The sequence below is a fragment of the Dermacentor albipictus genome, chromosome 6 (genome assembly GCF_038994185.2).
Source record: "Dermacentor albipictus isolate Rhodes 1998 colony chromosome 6, USDA_Dalb.pri_finalv2, whole genome shotgun sequence".
In the NCBI taxonomy this organism is placed as follows: Eukaryota; Metazoa; Arthropoda; class Arachnida; order Ixodida; family Ixodidae; genus Dermacentor; species Dermacentor albipictus.
The window spans coordinates 17,255,835-17,280,000 of NC_091826.1; the positions used below are offsets into that span (position 1 = coordinate 17,255,835).

At 46.5% G+C, this 24,166-nt stretch overlaps 3 protein-coding genes across 9 annotated transcripts in view; all 3 read left to right on the top strand.

Annotated features, from left to right (window-relative positions):
* The window catches only part of LOC135914426 (ATP-binding cassette sub-family C member 3-like), a 211,213-nt gene that overhangs the window by 91,721 nt on the left and 95,326 nt on the right, over window positions 1-24,166 (top strand). The window lies entirely within an intron of this gene.
* The window catches only part of LOC135914460 (protein NLRC3-like), a 43,418-nt gene that overhangs the window by 16,529 nt on the left and 2,723 nt on the right, over window positions 1-24,166 (top strand). Inside the window, exons 3-4 of the mRNA XM_065447324.2 lie at window positions 2,431-2,515; window positions 22,264-24,166. The exon at window positions 22,264-24,166 is cut by the window's right edge and continues 2,723 nt beyond it. Of these exons, the coding sequence (XP_065303396.2) occupies window positions 2,504-2,515; window positions 22,264-24,166 (1,915 nt within the window). The 5' untranslated portion in view covers window positions 2,431-2,503. The remainder of the gene's footprint in view (window positions 1-2,430; window positions 2,516-22,263) is intronic.
* LOC135914431 (protein NLRC3-like) lies at window positions 8,697-19,386 on the top strand. 2 transcript variants are annotated; one of them, XM_070540030.1, is made up of 3 exons: window positions 8,697-8,958; window positions 11,353-11,501; window positions 15,078-19,386. In XM_070540030.1, exon 3 carries the CDS (start codon window positions 15,081-15,083, stop codon window positions 17,145-17,147), a length of 2,067 nt encoding a protein of 688 aa, XP_070396131.1. In that variant the 5' UTR covers window positions 8,697-8,958; window positions 11,353-11,501; window positions 15,078-15,080; the 3' UTR covers window positions 17,148-19,386. The 2 variants fall into 2 exon arrangements, with proteins under 2 accessions (XP_070396131.1, XP_070396130.1); XM_070540029.1 differs by lacking the exon at window positions 11,353-11,501 and having other exon boundaries at window positions 15,078-19,385.

Sequence of the window (24,166 nt, forward strand, 5' to 3'; positions counted from 1 at the left end):
CGCCCGTCCGGCAGAACGCCCAGTACACTCGCGTTTGCCGGAATACAGGATAAGCTAAAGCTCTCTATTGTGAACAGAACCCGCTGTCCGGTCGGAGAAGAGATTTTCGGGTGGTGTAAACAAGCGCGGTTCACAGAAATAAAAAAAAATGAAAGGGTTTACTGGAAACGACATAGAGCGAGCGTTTCGCTTCGTTAAGTCGTTGCAGTGGTGTTTAACGTGTCTCTACCTCTACCGGACTGTGATGTTATCACGTCAAGACTTCTTCAGCTTATGAATATGTTCAAGAATGCTCTGGCGTTTCCATTACTCGTTTAAGAGGAAGATTGAGCTCGGGGCCAACCACGAATTCCATTCTCAAGTACGCGTAAACCGCAGAAGTGCTTTCATAAACAACTCTGATCAATTTAAATGACATTTGGTGCGTTGGAGAAGGAAGCTTAAGTTATCGTGACTATATAGGACGCGGAATGTTGGTTTCGGGCGTCGAAATTAAAGAAAAAGAAATATTTCTTACGATTTGTAAAAGAAAAAACTTCAGCAGGAAATTTACAAATCCGCAACATTGCACCAAAAATGTACATGGTAGTTCTGCAAACTACATGGTTAGAGAATCTAAAGCGCGCTGATTGGATATATGGATTTATAGCTTAATTGAAGTTGTGTTTGCAAGGCCTTTGCAAAAGTCCTATACTCACGAATAGCGCTGTATAATACATCAATTTTTGTGCATTTTAGACGCAATAATAACGTCATTTACACAATTGTGTGTGGTTTTTGATTGTTGAATTGTAGGGCTGTAATTTGTGTAGTTGTGATTTAGAAAATTTAGACTTCTCAGGAATATCTGCAAAAAAATTTACGGCCTAAATAAAAAATCAAAATTACTGGCACTAAACTTTAGCTGTTTCTTTTAAATGCAACAAGCCTCACCACGATCAGTGCAGTGGTTGAAGAGAGCTTCACTCGCATCGTGTACCGCCTGCGGTTCAAGCACCTACGCATCTGGGATTTCTGTTGCAGAGTGGCAGTAGCTTGGATCGCAAGATGTGGCGGTCTCGCGAAAGCTATTTGTCCTCCTCTTGGATTGACCGATGGTATCGCGGCCACGGCGGCCGCATTTTCATGGGGGCGAAATGCGAAAACAACCGTGTGCTTAGATTTAGGTGCACGGTAAAGTACCCCAGGTGGCCCGAATTTCCGGAGTTCACCACTATGGCGTGCCTCATAATCAGGTCGTGGTTTTTGCACGTAATACCCCATGATTCAATTTAATTGGGTCGACCGCCGTATCCCTGTATTCAAGTTACGTCTCGCCGTCTCAATTTATAGCACCTAAGGAACACTGACGCGCTCAAATGCTTTCATTCATTCGCTTTTCAACTCGTGGTGCAAGGTCCTGTTATAAACAGCTGCCTTTCCGCTGACAATCCATTTTTTTTTTGTGCGTCACGTCCGGCGAAGTTGTGCATCATTCAGACCTTGCCCCCGTGTGCTCGACACAAGGTGACCGAGCGAAATATGAAACGAAAACAAAATATCTGCAGCTGCGTGAACATTTAACATCTTGTAATCTTTCTAATCATCTCAATAAAAACCGATTCTGATTCTGATTAAGTATGTACCAATTACCCCTAAGCCACAGCATAATAATGTAATAATGAGTCTGGTAATCCTCGGTGCCGGGTGCTTTGCTCAAAAGATGCTTGGGGACGACCACACAGTAACTCGTCTGGAACTCGGGTATCACTCCCTGCGAGAACTCATACGCGTAGCAGTGTACAGTACTCATGGCGACACGCTAATGCAACCATGAGCGGTAGTATACTGGTAAGAAGTAGTAGTGCATGCCTCTATACCTCTATTTTCGTAATAGTGAGTTTGTGGCGGGAACCTTTTCTTTCTTTCTTTTTTGTTTTGTTGCGATAAATGTGCGCTCCTCAAACGCCAGTCCTGTGTACTCGTCTCGACCCTGTTTCTTTACGCTCTTATATTTGCCTTCTCAGAGGCACTTTCCATCTAGATATGCACGATTGGTCCTTCACTGATGTTTCTTCCCGGAATGTTAAGCTTTCACCCTCGAGAGATTCGCTTCTCCTGTTTTTGCGCGTTCTACTCTCCTGTCTTTGTCTTCGTGCTTCAAAAAAAAAAAAAAGAAGGAGGGGGGGAAGCGAAAGATCTTCCACAGCGGTACTTCGTCTTCGTCAGCACGGCAAGTCGTTGCCCTTACGAAGTCCACTTGTAGAAACGCTCCCACCAACCTCAGATATCCCTTGTTCGAACTCCATTTACCGCTCACCGTCATGCAAATAACTGTCTTGCTTGGCAAAAAAGGGCTTCAGAGTTACAGTCCAGTGAACCAATGCAATATGGTATGCTTTACTCACCGTGTCTGACCAGTTTTCCATCACTGACCTTCACTCTACACAGCACGGCATGGCAGAACACGACGCTCCCTGCAATCGGCGCCGCATGCAGTGCGGGTCTTCACCCGGTGCAGCAAATGGAACAGATGGTGAGTGCAGTTTTTGTTAACTTCCGTTGTTAGTTTTTTTTTTCTGCTACAGCATTATTGCTTCTTGTTTTGTTTTTAGCACACAGCACTTACTACAATTTAAACCGACCCAGAAGAGCAAATTATCATGCGGGCCCATCGCATAAATTGAGGTCTCGCTGTGAAAGGGTCCGCACACTGACGGTGCATGTTAATTACTCGCCGTAGCACACGTCGCTTATATGAAAAGCTCAGGCGAAGATTTGGGAAGCGCACACGGGGGTCTGCGCGCGCGCCATGGTGCTTGCGTTTCCCCCATGAAAACCTTATACGTACAGTCGCGGACAGAATAAAATGGACCACGGGATCACCGAAAACGTTCAATTCCCGAGCAGCCTGTAGCAGTAACCAGTAAAACTGCCCACGACAACGTTGTTAGCTTATTCTAGTCGAGGTCCAAAATGCAAATACCAGATTGCGTTGTGAGGTTGCGGAGATATTCAGCTTTTTCTTAGATTTCATGGTCCATAATATTCTGTCCGCGACTGTACGTTCCGCCAACAAAAACAAGAGTACCTCGTCTAATCTTTTATCGGTGATCGTCCTCCGCCTGCTATCAGCTGTTACAGTGCTATCGCTCGGCGTGCGACGCACCTGTATCTTTCGGAGCTTTCTCGAAAGTTGTCGCCGATTCTGTAGCGAAAGAGCATTGTCTTAATCGGATTGCGGGCGCGACAGGAAGAGAGTTGTACGGTATGCTGGTCGATCGAATGGCGATACTCGGGGCATGTGGCTACCGGCCGTTTCATGCGCGCCACTGGGCCCACCGGGTTGGCATTTCTGTATCGAATGAAAGCGAGATGCTTTGTGATGCATTGCGCCTGCGTTTACATGTACTTTTAAGAGCCAGATATTATAATTATTGGCTCTAAAGACGGACAATTAAATGCTTTCAAAGCTTCTATGCTCCCTACCGAACGTCATGTATCCGATAGTTGTCTTATGTTGCTTCGTTGAGAAATGTCTCACTACATAACTGCGACGCTGGAAGTCGATGAAAAGAATAATAATAATAATATTTGGGGTTTTACGTGCCAAAACCACTTTCTGATTATGAGGCACGCCGTAGTGGAGGACTCCGGAAATTTTGACCACCTGGGGTTCTTTAACGTGCACCTAAATCTAAGCACAGGGGTGTTTTCGCATTTCGCCCCCATCGAAATGCGGCCGCCGTGGCCGGGATTCGATCCCGCGACCTCGTGCTCTCGATGAAAAGAGTGTAAATAAGCAGACTACCCGTGCAATATGAAACAGAAAAGTAAATCGACTTTCGAGATTAAAAGAAGCCAAATTGTAATATGCCAAATGGCGTATTACGCTCAAATACTCAGTTTTCGATCAATCAATCAACCAATCAGCAAACAAATTGATCGCTAACTCAATCAACCAACCGTTTGTTAACTTTTTGTTTGCTTGACAACATCGCGTGATCAAACAGCGCATCAATTATGGTGCGCAACCTTGTACGTGCTTTGGTCTCCGTCGATGTACCTGAGGCATTTTAAAAGTTCTTGAGCGCGTAGAGCACAACGAACTGGCAGTCTGAATATTGTTCCAGAATATTGAATCAAGACATTTTTGTTGTCCCAGTTTGCGGTTAGATTCGCGGAAAGCGGTATAGTTCCGGTTCAACTCAGGAGTTAAAAAAACAAAAACAGTTGGAACCGGTTCGCACCAGTTGAAGTTCATTTGCGTAACCGAACAATAATTATTAGAAAACAGCGCAAATCACTTTCGTACAGAAAACTGCACGCTACTTCTAAGCCTCACTGAAAGAATACGCCTGTTTGTTCTTTAGCCACATGTTTTTACCAAATAATTTCGCAGATACAACACCAATGCGTGTTGTGTGAAGCGTGATGTGTGAAGCGAAGCTTTATTGAGGGAGGGAGAGGAGAATATATTGAAGAAACACAGAGGAGTCATCCAGCGTGACACTCTGCTTAGGGGAAAGGGAATAGGAGAAAAATGGGGGACTGAGGAGTAATGATGAGGAAAAGCAGTAGGATGTGATTATATCGCCACTCGTGTTCTAAGGGCCCGTTCGCAACCTTGATTATAGACCTGTGTTAACTAAACATTATAATTTCTGAGAACGCCTTGATAGCTCGCCTCGTTGATATCTCCAATCTATGGCCCAGGAACAGTTTTTCACAGAACGACCTCTTGTTAATTGGCGCTGACGAAGAGGTCAGTGACTGCCGTTCGCAATCATACGGGGGACAAGCAACAATTATAAGTTAATATCTCTGTGACTTTGCACGCATCACATTCTAGCGAGTCCGCGCGTCGGGTGCGAAGCAAATATTGTCGCATTAATATAGCACTTAGCCTGCTGCTCCCTGAGGAAATAAGCTGAAAACCGTACTGACAGTGCTGCTGCGTTTAAAATCACGGGAAGATGGTGGGTAGTTACAATTGAGGTAGCACAATTGAGCCACAAGTGCAAGCCACTCACGGTTGAAAATCTCCAGAAAAGGTGGCCAACTTGAACCGAAAACCGTTATGTTTTCCTTTCGCTTTCGCTCCGGAGTGAAAAAAAAAAGTCGTCCCGTTCCGGTTCAGTTGCGCTTCGAGCAAAAGTGAAATTCTTTTCTCGGTTTTCGGCTTCCGGATCAATTCTGGTTTGAAACCCTGTTTTAGATGTCGCTTAGACAGCTTGAAATTTTGTTTTGACATTTACTGCAGCAAGATATAAGACCAGTCTAGTTGGTGTTCTATTTTGTAAACAGCGTGAAACGGAGACCAAGGACGACAAAAAAAAAGTATAGACAAGCGTTGACTTCCAAGTTGATTTTATATTTGAAAGGAACACGCAGTATATACATGAGGACATGCGCGATTTCATAATGACCCCAGAGATGTTGAAATCAAAGTTGTGGGGTGGGGCTTCGTTTTCCTTTCTCAGTCCATACTGGAGAGTGGTGATACACGTAATTATACTGCTTTCAACTCAACAGAATTGCGAGAGTCCCTCTCCTATGGTAACTGAGCTGATCCGCTCCATCCCTCCAATTCCAATAAATTAAACGCTTTCTCCATAATTGTTTACTACTTCGCCTCCCTTGAGCGTCTAGCGAAGAAGAACATATTCTTGAAGACTTATCGACGTTACATATAACCTCTCTCTAATATCTACTTCTAAAACGAGCCTTAACCCGCGCTTTCAAGAGCACTTATCAAAAAGTTCAGAAGGGCAGGGATGGTTTTTTTTTGGAACTACATTGTTCTGGATGTGGTGCACCCACCTCTTGAACGAAACCAAGTTTATCGGAAAACACGCAAGCGGCCAGACCAGATTGGTTAGAGAAGTCGCGGCGATATAAAATGGAAGAGCTGTGAGTAAGCTTTCCATAGCTTTGACATTAAAGGAGTATCTCTCTTGGGATGCGCATGAATACGATGTGCCCACTTAAGATTTGACGAGGTTCGTTTGCTTACGATTCTGATGTATCCTCTCTGCATATGTGGGTCATTATGAAATCGCACATGTGCTCGCGCATATACACAATTTTTTTTGAAAAAACTGGAGGACGCTGAAGCTTTGCCTTTTACGAGTGGAGCGCGGCAGCATTCAAAGATCCCTGACTGCTTCTCACGGTTCCCGGCAACTACAGTTTATGTAACCGTTACGTTTACCCGGAAACGCTGGCGGCGAACGATATGCACGAAGGCGAGTTTCTGGTCGAAACATGGTCTCTTGCGTGGGCCGATCCCAGAGGTTGTGCACAGCCGCGCCAAGAAAAATTACATAATTTTCAGGTTTCTGTTATTGTTTCGCATTTTTAATATTTAGGTCTGAAAAGATTTAACAATTTAACATAAAAGGCGTGCGCTGTTGGTGTTTTGTTTCTTGGAATTTGCTTGTGGGCTGTCACTCTCAAAATTCCGAGGAATAACTTTGTGAAGAATGCAAGACAAGGTATGAGCAACATTGGTGATAGAATGGTGTGACAATATAGCCCGCATATACCGCATGTCATATAGCAAAGCGTGGCATATACATACACCTAAATATATACGAAAATTTTCGCCGACGGACAACTTGGCCGATGCTGACACCAAATTTTTAGCGACACAGGGACTTTAACGTTTCCGCGTTAAAATAAAATCCAGTTGGAAGTCACCGTTTGTTCACCCCCCCCCCCCCCCCCCCGCTTTTTTTTTTCGTCATTTGTCTCGTTTTGCGCTATTTAAGAAGAAGTTGCCATTTACCACGGATATGGAGAATAGCCTACATGCTTCTCTCAGGGAGTTGCCGCAGGGGCGTTTCGTGAGGAAATTTGCTTTGAATATCACATGTTTATTGTATGTGTGTTCTATTAGTGTGCTTAGCCGCTTCTGGTATGTCGAAAAATTGAGACAGCAGTATGTGCCCCCTCCCCCCCCCCCCCCCCCAAAAAGAAAAAGCAAGATACTGCAGAAAGAAATACGTACCACAGGTAATTTGAACAAAGAAGAAAATGAATCAAAGCACGTTATGAAAAAAGTAACGAACAGAAGGAAAAAATAACATGATTACTGTTTTATTTGCATTTGAGCATGTTTAAGTCAGTCCTTTTGAATTCAATTCAATTCAGTTTATTCACCAGATAGTACTGGGTGGTTACCTAAGCTAGAAGCTGTGTATATATATATATATATATATATATATATATATATATATATATATATATATATATATATATATATATATATATATATATATATATATATATATATATATACGGGTTTGGAAAGCTGGTCACCCCCCTCCCTTGAAAATGAAAACTTTCCGCCCATGATACAACTACACTATTAAAAAAATTACAACCTTTGAGTCGTATCTTGCCAAATAACGATAATCGTCATCTGTCTTGTCCGCATATCCTTTCTTTAACGCTGCGTGCCCGATACTTCCAAATAGCGAACGGCCTGAGCGTTATGAACATGGCAGAGCATTCTCGACAGGAAAGTAGCCAGCGCAGCGTTTGCAAGGAAGGAAACGCAAGCAAGGCAGGTGACGATTATCGTTGTGGGGCAAGATACGACCCAAAGGGTGTACATTTGTTTAAGAGTGTACATTTACCGCGCACGTTTAATTATTTGCTTCGAACTCAACCAACACGATCCCAATCCTTGCACTGTGCAGTAGCGATCATTTTCGATTGCGATCGAAAGTCCAAGCCGGATCGAGGTTCGATCGCGTTTGAAAGGGCCCACCTGACTCCACAGGCCATAACTGGCTTTATCTCAAGCGTTTTTTTATCTCAAGCTCTCATTTGAACCTTTCAAACTCTTCATAGGAGAGCAACGCCAGCTTAGTAATCCAATGAGTATTTATACATTATTGGCACTCTAAAAACTATAATTTAGAAAATGAAATGATCAGTGTAATATCAGTCTGCACCTATATGTTATATTTGTTCTTTCAAACATCCGCAGATCTCTCCAGTAAATAAAGTCAACTTTCCCTACTGTTCTTTTTTATTACTGCAGTACATATAAATTTTTCTCCCCTGTTTCAGTTGTCTACAGATAGATGTTCAAGACAATCGACTGAGGTGGGAATTAAGCCCGCACAGAAACAGCATCAGACGTGAATTGTCCTGATGCAGCAGCGGCGCGCGTGTTTCACACACCGACGTGTTCCACTGCTCATTATCTCTGTGTCACAGTTCTTGCATCCGACAAAAGCCGAAGGTTTCCTTCTTAATCTCTCCGTTGTGTAGAATAATGTTCCACGTCACCCGACGGCATACAGCGTTCAGCAAACGCGCTTGTTGGACGTCGCTCGCTACGCCACTTCGCTTTCGAGACGGAGCAATGTTACTTTCGTTTTCGCATTGGTGCGCTGGTGGCGCCATCCAACTTCAGTTGCACAAACCGGCTGCTGCAAAGCGTCTTGTACAAATATTTAGCGTACACTATTCTACTCAGAATTTAAATTTGAAATTTTAACCCACACTTACTTTTCAAGTTTTCTATACTACTGTTATAAAACGACAAGAGAGAAACGCTGAACAGAAAAGAAGAAAGCGCGCTGGAAATGTTGATTCTGCACAAGTCTCGGAGGCAAAACAGTGCGGCAGCTGTTTATGGTCGCGTACGCACGATGGCGACACGGCGTCCGCTGCTGCTGCGAATGGTGATGTCACGCCTCTCATTTCTGTGTTGCGTGTTGGGAGTGTTTGCTTCACTCGTCATTCATCAGCTTTTCCAAGTCGCTCTGCACGAGGCCGTCATGTTAGGTAGCGTTGCCAACCTCTCGCCGCACCTCTGCACACACGATGTAGGCACGAATGATGTCATGTAGCTTGACATGGGCTCTCCGTGTTTAACTGAGTGCTCCGCGTGAAGACAACAGTGGCGAGCAAGTGAACCCCATTTGTAGTGCGTGGTAGCGGCTGTTTTCGCAGGTTCCGGTAAGTGTTGTCTTAAATCGTCATCGCCTGCTTTGTCGTACAATATCGGTGCGCTTAGCCTTACTGACTCTTTCGACAATGATGGTGTTTAAAACTCGCTGTTTCTAGTTCCCAGCGTGACAGTTACAGTTAACACTGCCAGTGGTCGAGAGGAGGGTGGCTGTCGTTCGTGTTTTTGTCGTAGTGTCGCCGTTCTCCGCAAACGTTAACGCTGGTGCGACAATTCCGCGGCTCGTTATTATCGCGTCTGTTTAGTACTAGGAGCTTTTTATATGTGCTTTGTGGCCTGAAGCCTTACCCCAGATCTACTGTGTCGTTTGCCTCGCGTTTCGTCTCGAAATAACGAACCACGGTAACCACGCCTATCTCCGGGGGGGGGGGGGGGGGGCGCCACGAAGCAGCCGCGGCGCGTGTTTCAAATGTCGCCAGTGGCAAAACAGCGTGTTTCATGTTTTCTCATTTGCACAACTTATGATAACGCTGTGGACGTAAACACTATTGATTGTTAGCCTACGTAATGTGACCTTAATAAAGGGACACCAAAGGAAAATATAATTTGAGGTCTGTTAGTAAACGACCCTGTTACAATGATCAAGAAAAAAAAGGCCTTTATCGTAAAAAAAAAAAGGCTAAAATTGACAGGTGGTCTTTCCTTCCTTTACCATCATGCGAAGACGTCACACAATATGGCGGTATCTTCTCTGGCCTCTGTATGTTGCCACCTTCAAACATTTCTATCCCGAACAGTACACGTCCGCCTGCCCCTTCTGCAGCGACTTCGCCACCCTGTACCACACCTGACAATAACCCCTTCCACGCATTCTCCTATCACTTCATCTACATATTGCCCCCGGGAAGCTGAGCTGTCCAAATCTGGCCTCGAAGCCCAGCGCCGGGTCATCGAGCGGGCTGAAGACGTCGCGCAGTTAGCAGGGGTCCTGGGCTAGGGACTGCTTCTAGCGAGCACTACCACCCAACGCCTATATAATGAAAGTTTTTACAGCGAAGCTGTATGTCGCTAGGTTTGTTTTTTGCTGCATACGTCGAAGTTTGCGTGGACCAAGAAATTGACATAGCTCTTCTCATTGCGCTCCGTGGCCTAGCCAGGACACTAATCCGGGGGGGGGGGGGTTATCCTGTAAAAGTATGTGTGCGCCTCTTTATTGTGACGTCAACGTCGCCTAGCGACGTTATCAGCAGTTGCGTTTCTGGTCGTGCTATGCGTAGGACGCGTATTGTGCACACCGAGGAAGAGCAGCGTGCCCTCCAAGAGCGACGGCGTGAGCAGAAGTGAGAATGGCCGCGAAGGCGGCGGGAAGCCGCTAACGCCGAGCGTGCATCGGTCGACGGGCCTGGACCGTCTCGTAGCCGCCTTCCGTCCGACGCAGAACAGCAGCGTGCCCGTGAAGATCGGCGTCCAGACGGAGGATGGCACCGTCATTGCAATGGTGTATACATCCCACTAGCTACGTCCAAGAAGGACATTGAGCGCTTCTGACTAACGTGTTCGGTTGGATCGCTCCTGTCGACTCTTTGTCCATCGTCATTGTAGGCGATTTCAACATCGATCTGACCAGATCGGACGGAAAGTGGCTGGATAGGCTCGGAATTCAATGCTATACACTATGTCAATGTACCATTTACACGTCATCGGTCATGTACAAACTTGGCGCTTGCTAAAAAGCTTTCCGGCATCGTCGTTCAGCCCATGGTCGTCTACCATAGTGACCATAAACCGATCAGTATGGCAACAAAATAAGATGGTAGAATCAAGAAGGCGCGTGTATGTATCTTTATTCAATCAATATAGTAATCACCATACGTTACATCAATATAGTCATCACTAAACACAGCTTCGCTGGTCATCCAGCTTCACAGTGGAATGACACTGAATTTTCTTTCGCTCTTTCTTGACCTAGTTAGTCATTTAGTGGCAAAGATGGACTACACTGTATTCTAACACAGCAGAAGAGTGAACAAGTTGTTAGACAACGTTCTACTGAGATGTAAAGGCCTAAATGCGAAAAAAATACTTCGAAAACTCTGACGTCACAATAATGCACTGGCGGTCAGGTTTCAGTGCGATATTGAAAACGTCTGAACTTGAAACTACGTATTCTCTTCTCAAAACAAAGTACCACCGCGGAATGACTGACAATAAGAGTGTTGAAAGGATACTTTGTCAGATTAAACTGATTTCGCGTTTGTATTTTGTCTAATGTGTTAGAAAATTTTGACGCATTTTGCCCATTATGCATACGATGAGGTATTTTTGCCATTACACCGTTAGTGCGTCGTAGATTTCATGGCGAAATCCTTGAAGGGGAACTAACGGCATGGGAGTGGATTAATTCACGCGGGGCGAAGTGTTTCATATTATATCGCGGTTCATAGGTGGCGTTGAGGCGGAGCACCTGCCGGAAAGTTTTGCAACGCCAGGTCACCCTGCACCAAGCACTACACCCCCTTCTCTTCCTCCTCTGCCTCGTGACAGCTGTTCTGGTTTGTGGTAACGGTGTTGTGGACCAGCGCTGACCGTGAATGTAAGCGCTTACTTTTTTTTCCTGCAAGGAGCTTACAAAGCTATCGATATATTACAAGACGGCACTGCATATACATACCTGCGAAAAATAAAATGGAGCTGCGCGCTTCGGCTACTTGAAACTCAGCAGCTCTTCCTCGACCGCTCATTTCTTTACATTTGTACAACTGTAGGGACAGCTACACTATGGACACAAGCAATCAACCATGCTCTCTGGGCGACCTCAGTCGCCAAGCCATCGTGAATGGAGGTGGTGGGAATGAAGCTCAGGGGTCGTTCTCGAAGAATGGCTGCGTACCTTCTAACCAAGATCCTTGATCAGGAGGGCCAGACGCAACTTGATACTTCGTCTGCTGCAAGTTCATAGAGGGAGAGGGTAGCTAGAATACCGCCACACAAAGAACGGAAGATTCAGAAGAGCCTCTCGGCCATCGTGTAACACCTTACGGGATGGTGGCGCCATCTCTTGATTCTTCTAACATCCTTCCTTATTTGGAGCTAACCCTTGAACCGACGACAAGTTCCTTGTGCCTCCTGGGAAGTTTGTGGGGCTTTGTGGTTCTTCGGTATCTGACTAGAGTGCAGTTTCTCTGATTTGTCACGCTGGTTGCCTCATATAGTTGCAATGCTTTGTCGGGCTCTTCGTGTTAACTGTTATCGGATGTTGCATAGGTCTGATAAATACTCGGTTCTTTCACAGGACGCTGTCACTAATGTGAATTTGATATCATATTTTGTTGATTCCCTTGGTTATTGACCATTTGACCCATGTCCTGCCTTTGAATGGTGGATCTATGACGCTTTGACCTTCGCACAGGCTTGGCAAATCTTTGGCTTGTCCGTTGTAGTAAAACGTTCTTTTCTGCCTTTTCGCCTTTTTTTTTTCCGGTCACGTCGACTGTATTAGGCTGCAGTAGCTCTGATGCAGATGGAAAAGTAGTTCTAGTGCGGCGACTCATGAGCCATTGCGCTGGACTACCGTTCAATTCTCGCATCGAAGTGTTTCTGTAATCAAGAAACGCCATTTGTGGGTCTGAGTGGCTGTCTTCTGCTTTCTGGACCATTATCTTTGCCGTTTTTACGTCTGATTCAGCACTTTCATTGGAACGCAGGTATGCTGGGCTTGGCGCATCATGTTCGGAGTCACAGCTTTTTGAAAAGCTGAATTCGTCGCAGGTGAATTGTGGTCCATTGTCGCTTTGGTCCAGTCCAGTTTGGTCCTTTGGTCCAGTTCCTAAATGTTGCCATATTATCCACTGTAATCAAGTTCTTTCCTTGTAATTCGAAACTATTGCATCCAGCTCGCTTCCACGGATAGCCTAGCTCTGGATGCGGGAAGAGGGTTTCTCGTTGCTGAGTGTGTGTGTGTTGTTGACATGCTTTGCACTTCACAATGAGGTCTTTTAATTCTGCATTGATTCCTGACCAAAAGACAGATTCACGAGCGCATCGGAGACAGCTCTCAATTCCAAGATGGATGAGGGAAGTGTTGCTTTGATTTCACCTCGCAGAGACATTCGGACGATTAGCCGTGTTCAATTGAAAATGAGGTAGTCTTCAACTGTACGCTCATCTCTGTATGTAAAGTGTACGCGCGCATGTCTTGGGATAGCCGACACTGGCGGCCAACCTGACATGATTCCTCTCAGCCTTTGCAGTGATTTATCACTCTCAGTCGCAGACGGAGTCTTCTGCAGGGTTTCATCTCTCACAGGGAGGTACTGTACGACGTTGATGTTTTCAAGTTCGTGCTCATTGCTTTCGTTGGAAACGAACGCACGAGACATCGTATCGGCTAAACATAATTATTTGCCTGGTCTGGGCTCGACCTTGATGTTGTATCTTTGCGCCTGAAGAATCGTGCCTTGTAGTCATCTGCGGACTTGATCCAATCGTTTATTCAGGATCGCTTGAAGTGGCTTGTGATTGTTGATGATCTTGTTTCTCTTGCGAATCTGTACTGCTGGAATTTGCTTAATGCAAGGACGAATGCCAACATTTCCCTTTTCAATTGGTGCATAGCGGATTTCTGTCGGTATAAGTGCTGTGCTGGCAAGCGATACTGGCTGTCCGTCTTAATCGAGAGCTGCTCTGAGTCCAAGATTGCTTGCATCACACTGAGTTTCTCACTGCTTTCGTGAGTCGAAGTAGGCCAGAATTCGAACTGTTGTGACAGCGTCTTTTGCCTTTTGAAATGCTTCTTGCCGTTTTCCACATTGCAGTGGTGTCTCCTTGACAGGGAGTTTTCTCAGTGGATCTGTGGTGTGGTATGAATAACTTTATTTAGGTCCTGAGGGATCACTCTGGTGCTGATGACACGCGAACTTTTCGGCATGAATTCGGAGAGGTAGTTCATCATTCCGCAGAAGCGTTGTATTCCTTCGTCATCAATTGTCGTTGGCATCTCTTCAATTGCCTTGACTTTATTTGCTCGAAGCTGCGCTTTATTTGTTGAGACGGATTCCAATTTGTCGGCATTTCTTGTCGTGGTCTTCGAGAGCATCGTTTTCATTTTCGCCCACTCCAAAGACAAGAATGGCGTCTGCGACGTCCTTCAAGTGCCACTTGAAGTCTTTTCAAGAAAATCACTACTTACCGCAAGTCCAAACGACAGGCGAGCCTACCAGTAACGAGCTTTTGGTGTTTGAAATGTGGTCATATAAAGCATGACCAATCATCAAGACAACATTGCCGTTGTCCTCCTCGCAAGGCTAGTGTCGAGAATTTTTTTGCTTTGGCAAGATCAAGTAGCACATCGTCATGCTTCCCTTCTGTTTTCCTTTCCTGGTCACAAGTCACGAGTCGGGAATGCAACCAATGTTTAACATCCATTTGCCGAAAAACTAATTGACTTACACCCATATAGTTTGGCACAGACAGAGTGCAAAAGAGGACATACATTCAACATTTCATTAAGATCAGTGGACATCGAAATATCGCCGGAGTTAACGCCTGCGTCACCTCCGCCGCAGGTAGGCACGGCATTGCATTATGTTCGAGATTTTTTTCTGTACGCGGACGCGACAGTGGGGAAAGTAGCGCTTAACAGCTTCGCTGTAAAAAAAGACAATTGGAAGTAATTCATAAATGACACATCAGACGTTCTTGCATACAATGAGAACCATTGGCCGGTGCGAACAAGACATGGGATCCGAGGAAACTACGCACGCCAAATTACGTGATGCGCCAGCACAAGAGCTGTTGACCTTTTTTTTTGATAAATGAAGAAATAATGCATAATGTATTCATTTGATTCAGACCTATTGATCTAGGTTCAGATGCGCTTCGCACTTAAACTTCGCGAGGAAATTCGACGGAAAAATCTAATAAAAAAATAGTTCCACGCTTTCTTCTGCCTTTTCGAGCAGTGTATGTGCTACACGACCTCTGAGATCCTCCAACACTAATTTCGTAATTGTAAAGAACTAGCGGTCTTGGCGAACGAATGCAAACAATTGGCCAGATTTTAGTTTTGATGCGTGCTTAACTATTAACTGTGCCGGGAAGGGTATTACCTTTTTTCGATACTGACACTTGAATTACTCCTTAAAAGGGTCTTTGGGCGCTCTCATTTCAGAAAATGATCGGCGACATGGCGTCGAGGCCCAGTCATCTCCGTGGCATCCAACGTGAAATCCCCTGCGTGGATTTAGGACGGCTCGCAGCCAGGGTCAAGAGCATTTCGCTGAAGTTTAAGGCCTGTGGCGCAGACCTCGACAAGCCGTGCAGCAAGACTGCGGAGGACGCGAGCCGCTGCTGGATCACGTGGTACCTGCCCGCGCTGAACAAAGCGATGCGCGTCGCTTCGATGCACGTCTTCGAACATGCTCCCGGCAAGTTCGCGCTCAGCTCGGTTCCGAACGCCAACTCGGAGTACGAAAACCCTGAGAGCAGCCTCCTCGAAAGTGTCGCGTTAGTGTATTTGTTGCTGAAAGAGCACCGATGCATCACGCGCCTGGACGTGGGCGACACGGCAGTTTTGTTCTACTACTTCCCGGCGCTGCTTTGCAAAGCACTGCGGCAGAACAAAGGACTTAAACAAGTCCGACTCCGCCCTTATGACGCCAGAGGTATTTGGCGCGAAACGCGCTCTTTGGCTATCCTGTCTTCGGCCCTGGCAAAGCTATCTGTGGAACTGGATGAGTTGGACATCAACGAGCTCATGCCAATTGTCGAGTCCGTAGGAGGAATCGCCGACGCTGTTAGGAGAGGCAGCTTGCGCCGTCTCGTTATTCGTAACGGCTTGTCGAGCAAGATCGCGAGGAGATTGTTCCGTGCAGTCGGGTACTCTTCCTCTTTGAGCGTGCTCGAAATCGGGGGTACCAAGAGATTGCCATTATCGAGCGCCGCTATCTTGTCCGATGCATTGAAGAGCAATAAAATTCTTCGAAAGCTTTCCATAGAGAGGGTGGGAATAGACTCGGTCGGAACGCTACTGAAATCCTTGAAGGAGAATACAACTTTAGAGGAGCTGGTATTTCTCTACTCGTATAACGTACCGGAGGCTATACTGTGGGACGGGTTCGAAGCACTACGTGTGAACCGTGGACTCAAGTGCCTGAAGCTTGTCAATCTCAACATGGGGAACAGTTGCGCGCTAATTATCGCGGATATCTTGCGGAAGAACGACTCCCTTCAAGAAATATGCCTCTCCGAGAACCCCATCACCGATCTCGGCGCTCGCGCTCTAGCCAAGGCCTTGCAGCAAAACTCGACCTTAAAGCGCCTGGACATCTCTGAGTGCAGGCTGAACTGGCAAGGGTTGTCAAGCTTTGTAAAATTGCTCTCGCAGAACACTGCGATCGAGTACGTTCGACTCGGTTTCGTCGACGTTCCTGAGACTTGGACGCCGAGTTCGCCCCTCACCGCGAGCCTATGCGCTCGCCTGGATGTAACGTGGAATACGCGCGTTCTAGAAGAATGGGCCTTGTCGATACGACGAGGGGAGCACCACTTTCCTCGACTTTGCGTCGGCTGGACAGCGGATGCCAAGTCGTCTGGCGTCGTGCAGTGGTTCGACGCAGCGCGCGCGAGCGGCATTTCGCTCACAGAACTCGTCATCAACTGTCCCGGAACAGTAGCTCAGGAGTGCGGCGAAGCTGCGGTGGCATTTCTAGAGAACACCAGTTCTTTGAAGAAGCTTACCGTGGAGACCGTCGACCACTCCTATAGCTACGTGACCGCCATCATCCGGGGCCTTGCTCGTAACAAGAGCGTCAGGGAGGCCATATTTCACCAGTCCCTCCACATAGACCAAGACGTCAAAGCGTTGCAAGAACTGATGCGCACGAACCGTACCTTGCATCGCCTGGCGTTCAAGACTCACTTTCTGAAAGAGCACGCCGTCCGCTCTCTGGCGCGCGCTTTAGAGGACAACTTTGTTCTTCTCGCTTTCGACTTGGAGCACTCGCCTTACGTCACCATGCATCCGATCCTGAGCATCCTCGACAGGAATCAGTCGCTTCTTAATCGTGCAGTCGAGTGCGTGTTGAACTCCTCGCCGGCAGCGGAGTCGATTCGGGCCTTGCGCCTTCTCTGCGAAAGCCAATCGCTGCTCGATGCTGTTGCTGACGTTTCGGGCAAGGGACGAGAGGAATGTAGGAGCCTAGTGCAGGAATCAGTTCGCTTCCTACAAAGCCCGTTGTGAAATTAGCGACGTCAGAAGTGCTGTGGTGAAGTTGGGCAGAATAGGAAGTGCCAACAGACTAGCGTGATTTTTTGGGGAAAACATTCACTACACCCTGTTTATAGTTCGCATATGATTTCCTTTGAAATATTCCTTGAAGTTACTCTTCCTCTGCCCGGCATCCCCCCCCCCTCTCCCCCCGCCCAACGCCGAGAAAATAATGGATGTCATTTAATTGGGTTTCAACCGAAAATGTGCCGAATGCCACAGAAAATATGTAGAAGTGTGACAGAAACAGAACTTCTAAGATTTGTTCCATTTAAAAGCGCAAGTCAGTCTAGTGACTGTTGGTTGCGAATTTTCAATTTATGCCGTCAATCCTTGAATAAATATCGACAAGAATCGCAAATATTCAGAAAACGAGACTGTAAAGTTTACAACTCTGTAACTCGGCAATGCAAAGCAACATCAGTTCTGTAATTTGCATCTAATAGTACATCTAAACGGGACAATATTTTGTATTATATATGACTCTGAACTAAGCTACTATTATGTGAGAACTCTTGCGAAACCGTTGTAAATAGTGTAACAAACTCACCTAAGGTATAAATTGATATATCAGATTTGTCCGCTTTGCACGCTTTAACGGATACAGTTGATAGACCTGCAACATCTGTTATTGGTGCAGAGCTATGGATTCATTAACTTAAGGCTTCGATATTTTTCAAGCTTACTAGTGTTTCACGTGAAAAGCAGGTTAGAACATCCGATTTAATGACGATAGGTATGTTTCCTGGGGTGCAACAAGCATGCAGTGAGTCTTGCCACACGCAACTCCAGCAGCATTTAACTTGATTTTGCTTTGTCAGTTTGCTTTGTCACGATTCACCTTGATTTGCCAGGACTAGCATGGTTGTCAGTTTGCTTTGTCACGATTCACCTTGATTTCCGAGGACTAGCATGCTAATACATCCAATTTTCACATTTGTCGGCTAAAGCGACCGGCAGTATACAGCACGACAACTGAGCAACACTGAAATTTTAATTCTGCGCATTTCAACGCATTTCACTGACTTACAGGCTTATATTGTTTCAGTTATCACAGGCTTCTTTAGCAAAGTTGACACAGCTGCTCGGCCCAGTGTTTTGGGCTAGACGTTCCTTTGAGGTCGTATTTGGCCGCAGCCAGCAAGAAGCCGAAGCCTCATTAGTCATGTGGGATACACTGAAACTATTATCATAGTGGACACACTATAGAGAATTGTCACGTGGACACACGGCATGCACATTCATAGGACACACTGAAAACTCTATCCTCAAGATTCATAGTAAGCTCGCGGTGTTTTGTTTATGCGGCGGTGCTTTGTGAACTGACGAAGGTAATGGTTGCGTCTGTACTTCGACCAAAAAGGTTCGGAACGTCGTGCTGTATAATGTACTCTAGTGTTCCTTTTCAAGATAGCTCAAGTTCAACTGTATTGGTTAGACTTTAACCTAGACACCCCAACTGGCGCTGTAGAGGAGTGTTATATGGGTTCAATTCGAAACCGGTATATGTCCAAGAACCTACGTCTATGACGTGTTTCCAGCATCAGCCGCATGCAACCAGCAAATGCACAGCAGATGCTGCATACCCTTGGACTTTATACCGAACATGAAGACGATGGCGACGATGACGGCATCATTGCGCCTGGAGTGTCCGCCTGGAGCTTCCCTGTAAAACGACGTTCACATGCCAATGGTTTCCCGAAGAACGCGCGGAAGATATGGAGAAACGTCAGTGCTAGGCAGTATAGAAGATGCATGTATGTCAGATACCATTTTAGATACACTTTGGGTATCTTGTATCTGTATCATACGTCTGGGAAGGCGTGTGTCAGTGTATCTGTATTTCGGAAACATGAAAGAATGTATCGTGTATCTTAACGAGATACTGCTATCGCAACATCAGCATGCTAAATTATAAAAGTTGGCTAAACTACGCTTCTCAAGCTGACACTGCTGACACTAAGCCACCTTAATAAAACTAAAGGCAGCGACATTCTTTTACCTTTCTGTCAGATCCCCGCAGAAAGGGCAGGTAGAAAACTCCACATGGTAAAACTCCACAGCGGTATTTGCGCTTTCCTGCAGAGGCTTCTTACTGACGTTCTCTTAATTAGATGGCGATCGGCTAGTTGGCCGGCAAACAAAGCAGCGACCCCCATCAATTACAAAAGTGACAAGCAAAAACCGCTGACAGCGCAGCGTATAAAGAGCTCTCATGTTAAGCAACTAAAGCAACCACAATATTTTTTTTTTCAGAATGAAAATAATATACTTTGAGTAAGAAAGTGAAGAGCTTTGAGATACGATATCTCATTCAAATGAAACAAGTTAGATCGGAGTTAAGAAATTTCCAAGCAAAAATTTTTGTGCATACGCGTTTGCTGCTTCGCTATACACGGACCTATAAGACATTTGCGAATGTATCGTGGTATTTTGAGATACAAATGCAAAGTGTCTTATCGGATACAATAATTGCAGTAGTTTGTTGTATCTGTATCTCAAGTACTTGTTGCCCGAGCATCTTGTATCGTATCATCATACAATTGCAAAGAATCTTTGCCCAGCCCTGAGAAGCGGCCAAGTTCGTTTGGGTATTGAAGGGTCAGACGACAGCTCACAACATGAACCCAGATAACCCCGCTGATGTAATGACTCCCTATGGTAGTGGCTAAAACTAGCCATGTTTTTCTCATTAAGCGTATATTTATACATGTAATTAATCGCTAAAAGTCGTGAGAAATGCCCTTCGGCGGCCCACGCGGGAGAAACATAAAGCTGCATAAGATGTCCACCACGTGACATTCTACTAGTGTACGTGGTTCCTGGTGTTTTTATTAGTATTGAAATGCAGCATACTTTCGTATTATTATTCCCCAACTTACAATGTGCAGAAAAGCCTTCGTTTGTAGCGAGCAGAAAAGTGGCGCTGCCTTCGCTTTCGTTTTCAATGAATTGGCTTGGCTCGTCTGTCGACAGAACGAGGACGACGGGGGCCAGCCATTAATGACGTAGACATGTACTTCTTTTTTGGGGGGGAGGGACGCGGTAGAAGTATAGGAAATGTCAGCACAACAACGCGAACTTATTGAACCAGCTTTTTGTTTTCAAAAGTGGTTGAACAGGTGAAAACGTATAGGTGGTTAACCGCAGTTACTCATTCCTCTGCAAACGGAACGATGGATGGCTTTCACACTTTGCGAGGCGGGCTATGGACATCGCTCTCACTTCTCAGCGTTGCTGGAGGAGGGACTCTTACTTTTTCAGAGGCGGCTCAGATCGAAGAATTCGGGTTATTAATTATCCACGCGCTTTCGGAAGCAACCGCGGCAGATGTAAACACTGCCGAGGGCGAGCTCTGCGCTGCGCCATAAAAACTAGCTCCTTAAATATCGGTTGCCAGTCCCTTTAATAGAACTAGCGTGGATAGTTTCCTTTTGCGCGGGCATTTGTTTGGGGAAAAAAAAATTATCGCAAAAATGAGGCACCATCCACTGTTGTATTTAAGCAATCGGAATATGGGGGGGACATTCAGTCGGCTTCGGGGCGCTTTGTGCGGTTGTCCAATGAGTTAACACCGCCCCGGAATTATCTCTTTCATTGATTCCTAAGGTACGTGTACTGTCAAAATGGTCTTTTTTATTTTTATTTTGTTTGGACAGCTGCCTACTTCGTAATCGGGGCATTCGACCCAAATTGCCCGAGCGTGTAAGAAATCGGGAATCATAGCAACTTCTAAAGCGACGAATTCAAAGCATGCGCCAAATGAAGCGTGGGCTCTCGTCGTAGTGTCTGGTACAAAGGCCCCTTTAGACGCCGTGATAGCTAAGCACGAGGTCGCCCGTTCGAATCCCGGCGACGGCGGCCGCACTTCGGTGGGGGGCGAAATGCAAAAAAACACAAAACAAAAACAAAAGCAAAGAAGACGTCTACTTAGATTTAGGGGAAGGTTAAAGAGCCCACAGGTGGTCAAAATTAATCCGGAGAGTCCCCCACTACGGCGTTCCTCATAATCAGATCGTGAAGACAGGGGCGCTATTTTGCCTTTGAGGAATGCAGAAAATGTGGGATCGTCTCGCATTTTCAAAAACCTGGAAGGTCAAGCTAAGAAAATACAAATAAATATATCTGGTTTACTGGTGAACGTTAAGTATCGTTTAAAATACTTGCTTTAGAAAACGAAATAAAGAAGTTTTCAGTTTTCGACGTTCGAAAACAATCAATGTCGCGGTTATACCTGTGGCAGCGCATCCACCAGTGCACTTCAGTGTCGTAGCCTTCGCTTCGCGAGTCCGCGAGTGTAGCAGAGTCAAAACCAACTGATCTCAATAATAACAACAAAACAGCGTGTATACTTTTCCCTCAGTGGGAGGTTAGACTAAGCCATGGCTGATTTTATCATTTCGTTCTTGATGTAGCGGCAGATGTTGGGGGCCGCTTAATCTTAGTTTTAGAGACACAGCACAGTTGAAATGGTTAAGCGAGTGGCAGCAAGAAACGTTCGTTTTGGCACAAGCAGCCAGAGCTCCCCACTGCCTGCGCTCCTCATCATGCCATCACTGTGACAGTGTGTGGTCGCGGTCATCGAGTGAGGTCTCGTCATGTTTGCCTGTGGGCGCGTGACACGATACCACGCTTGTTTCGTTAGTAAGCGAATGTTTACTGCAAGTTGTACGACCTAGAAAACTACGAAACTTGATTCTTGTTACTGTGTAATAGGTTGCTGTTGTAATGAATGCTTGTGCTTCTGGGTGACAGTGCGACTCTTTATTTCTTGTTATTAACTCAAGTCAGACCATTAGAGCTAGGCTGTGTTACGATTCGCACCCAAACTTTACGAGTGAATGCGACGGAAAAACTGGTAAGAAAAATTTTGTTTTCTTCTACATTTTCGAGCAGCACATGTACGATTTGTGACGCCCTCCATCACTTATTTCGTAATAGTCGAACACTAGCGGTCTCGGCCAACGGGCACGGATCAATGACCAGATTTTGGTTTTGATGCATGCTATACTGTTGTGAATGTATAAACTTATTTCGGCACTGTTACTTTGATTAGGCCTAATGAAGTATGTGGCCGCTCTCGTTTCAGAAATTGAACGGCGGAATGGCGTCACGGGCCAGCGATCTCGGCGGCATCCAAAGCGAAATCCCCTGCGTGGATTTCGGACGGCTCGCAGCCAGGGTCAAGAGCATTTCGCTCAAGTTTAAAGCCCGCGGCGTAGACCTCGACAAGCCGTGCAGCAAGACTGCGGACAACGCCAGCCACTGCTGGATCACGTGGTACCTGCCCACACTGAACGAAGCAATGCGCGACGCTGCGATGCACGTCTTCGAACATGCTCCCGGCAAGTTAGCTCTGACCTCGGTTCCAGACGCCAACTTAGATCACCAGAACCCCGAGAGCACCCTCCTCGAAAGTGTCACGCTAGTGTATTCGCTGCTGAAAGAGCACCGATGCATCACGCGTCTCGATGTGGGTAACACAGCAGTTTTGTTCTGCTACTTCCCTGTGCTGCTTCGCAAAGCACTGCGGCAGAACAAGGGACTTGAACAGATCCGAGTTCACCCCCATGACGTGAGAGGTGTTTGGAGCGAAACGCGCGCTTTGGCTATCCTGTCGTCCGCCCTGGCTAAGCTGTCTCCGGGACTCGATGTCCTGGAAGTTAACGAGCTCATGCCGACTATCGAGTCGGAAGGAGGTGTCGTTGAAGCGGTTAGGAACGGCAGCTTGCGCCGTCTCGTTATCAGGAACGGCACGCCGAGCAAAATTGAGAGGAGATTGTTCGGCGCCGTCAGGTGTTCTTCCTCCTTGAGTGTGCTCGAAATCGAGGGCACCCTGAAACTGGCATTATCGAGTGCCGTCATCTTGTCGGATGCGTTGAGGCATAACAAAACGCTCCGAAAGCTTTCCATACAGTGGTTAGAAAGAGACGCGGTTGGAACGCTGCTCCAATCACTGGAAAGAAACACTACCTTGGAGGAGCTGGCACTTGTCTACTCGTACGACGAACCGAACTACATCCTTTGGGAAGGCTTCGAGGCGCTACGTGTTAACCGTGGCCTTAAGTGCCTGAAGCTCGTGGGTGTTAACTTGATCAGTAGCTGTGCGCTAATCATCGCGGATATTCTGAGGGAGAACGATGCGCTTCGGGAAGTCTGCTTGTCCGAGAACAGCATCACTGACCTCGGTGCTGGCGGCCTAGCCAAGGCCTTGCAACAAAACTCAACCTTAAAGCGTCTGGACATCTCTGACTGCACGCTGAGTTGTGACTCCTTGTCGAGCTTCGTAGAATCGCTCTCGCTCAACACCACAGTCGAGTGCGTTCGTCTGGGCGCTGTTGACATTCCGGAGACTTGGACGCCGAGTTCGCCCCTTACTGCTAACCACTGTGCTCGCCTAGATGTAACGTGGAACGTGCCTTGTCTTGAAGACTGGGCCGCGTCGCTACGAGAAAGGGAATACCATTTTCCTCGACTTTGCGTTGGCTGGACTGCGGATACCAAGTTGTCCGGTGTCGTTCACTGGTTCGACGCATTGCGCGCGGGCGGTGTTCGTCTCACGGAACTTGTCATCAACTGTCCCCGAGCAGTCTCTCAGGATTGCGGCGACGCTGTGGTGTCCTTTCTCGAGAGCACTAGTTCTTTGAAGAAGCTTAGCGTGGATTTGGAGGACCACTCCTACAGCTACGTTGCTGCCATCATACGAGGTCTGGCCCGTAACAAAAGCGTCAGCGAGGCGAAATTTCGCCAGACCTACATCATAGACCGTGTGGCCAAAGCGCTTCAAGAGCTGTTACGTAGAAACCGGACCTTGCAACGTCTGGCGTTCAGGGCTTACTATTTCAGAGGGCATGCCGTCCCATCTATAGCGCGCGCTTTAGAGGACAACTTTATTCTTCTATCCTTTGACCTTGACGACCCGCCTCTCATGAGCTTGTATCCCATTTTGAGGATCACCGACAGGAATCAATCGCTTCTCAATCGGGCCGTCG

Coding starts and splice junctions, on each gene's coding strand:
- LOC135914431 (XM_070540030.1), top strand. CDS start 15,081: ATGATCGGCGACATGGCGTCGAGGCCCAGTCATCTCCGTGGCATCCAA.